General features: G+C 28.2%; 1 protein-coding gene across 1 annotated transcript; it reads right to left on the minus strand.

Annotated features, from left to right (window-relative positions):
- Nucleotides 1–112: 112 nt before the first annotated feature.
- Nucleotides 113–316, minus strand: LOTGIDRAFT_145168 (hypothetical protein; the record flags this gene model as incomplete). The annotated part of the gene is made up of 1 exon (XM_009056963.1): nucleotides 113–316. A coding segment is annotated over one exon (204 nt), but the record flags the coding sequence as incomplete, so codon positions are not given.
- Between the last annotated feature and the right edge of the window lie 902 nt (nucleotides 317–1218).

Here is a 1218-nt window from a genome sequence, read left to right on the forward strand (position 1 = left end):
AGAAAAATGTGAAAATTGTAGAAAAATGTGAAAATTCATAAAAATGTGAAAATTTCAGAAAAATGTGAAAATTTCAAGAAAAATGTGAAAATTTCGAGAAAATGTGAAAATTTCAGAAAAATGTGAAAATTTCGAGAAAAATGTGAAAATTTCGGAGAAAATGTGAGAAAATGTGAAAATTCTGAGAAAATGTGAAAATTTCAGAAAAATGTGAAAATTTCGAGAAAAATGTGAAAATTCTGAGAAAATGTGAAAATTTCGAGAAAAATGTGAAAATTTCATAAAAATGTGAAAATTTCATAAAAATGTGAAAATTTCATAAAAATGTGAAAATTTCATAAAAATGTGAAAATTCTGAGAAAATGTGAAAATTCTGAGAAAATGTGAAAATTCTGAGAAAATGTGAAAATTTCAGAAAAATGTGAAAATTTCGAGAAAAATGTGAAAATTCTGAGAAAATGTGAAAATTTCAGAAAAATGTGAAAATTTCGAGAAAAATGTGAAAATTTCATAAAAATGTGAAAATTTCAGAAAAATGTGAAAATTTCATAAAAATGTGAAAATTTCGAGAAAAATTTGAAAATTTCAGAAAAATGCGAAAATTTCGAGAAAAATGTGAAAATTCTGAGCAAATGTGAAAATTTCAGAAAAATGTGAAAATTTCAGAAAAATGTGAAAATTTCAGAAAAATGTGAAAATTTCAGAAAAATGTGAAAATTTCAGAAAAATGTGAAAATTCTGAGAAAATGTGAAAATTTCAGAAAAATGTGAAAATTTCATAAAAATGTGAAAATTTCAGAAAAATGTGAAAATTCTGAGAAAATGTGAAAATTCTGAGAAAATGTGAAAATTCTGAGAAAATGTGAAAATTTCGGATTGTCAAACCAAGTCCGGAATGTCAAATCGATTCTGGAATGTCAAACCGATTTCGGAATGTCAAACCGATTCCGGAATGTCAACCCAGTTTCTGAATGTCAAACCGGTGCCGGAATGTCACGCCGATTCCGGTATGTTAAACTGGTTCTAGTATCTCAAACCTCGATCAAACCGGTTCTGGTATCTTAAAACCGGATTAAACCGGTTCTGGTATCTCAAAACTGTATCAAACCGATTCCAGTATCTAGAAACTACATCAAATCAGTTCTGCCATCTCAAAACCGGATTAAACCGAATCTGATATCGAAAACTGGATCTGGTTCTAGTTCCCAATTTCGAGAA

The sequence above is a fragment of the Lottia gigantea genome (assembly GCF_000327385.1).
Source record: "Lottia gigantea unplaced genomic scaffold LOTGIsca_294, whole genome shotgun sequence".
NCBI lineage: Eukaryota > Metazoa > Mollusca > Gastropoda > Lottiidae > Lottia > Lottia gigantea.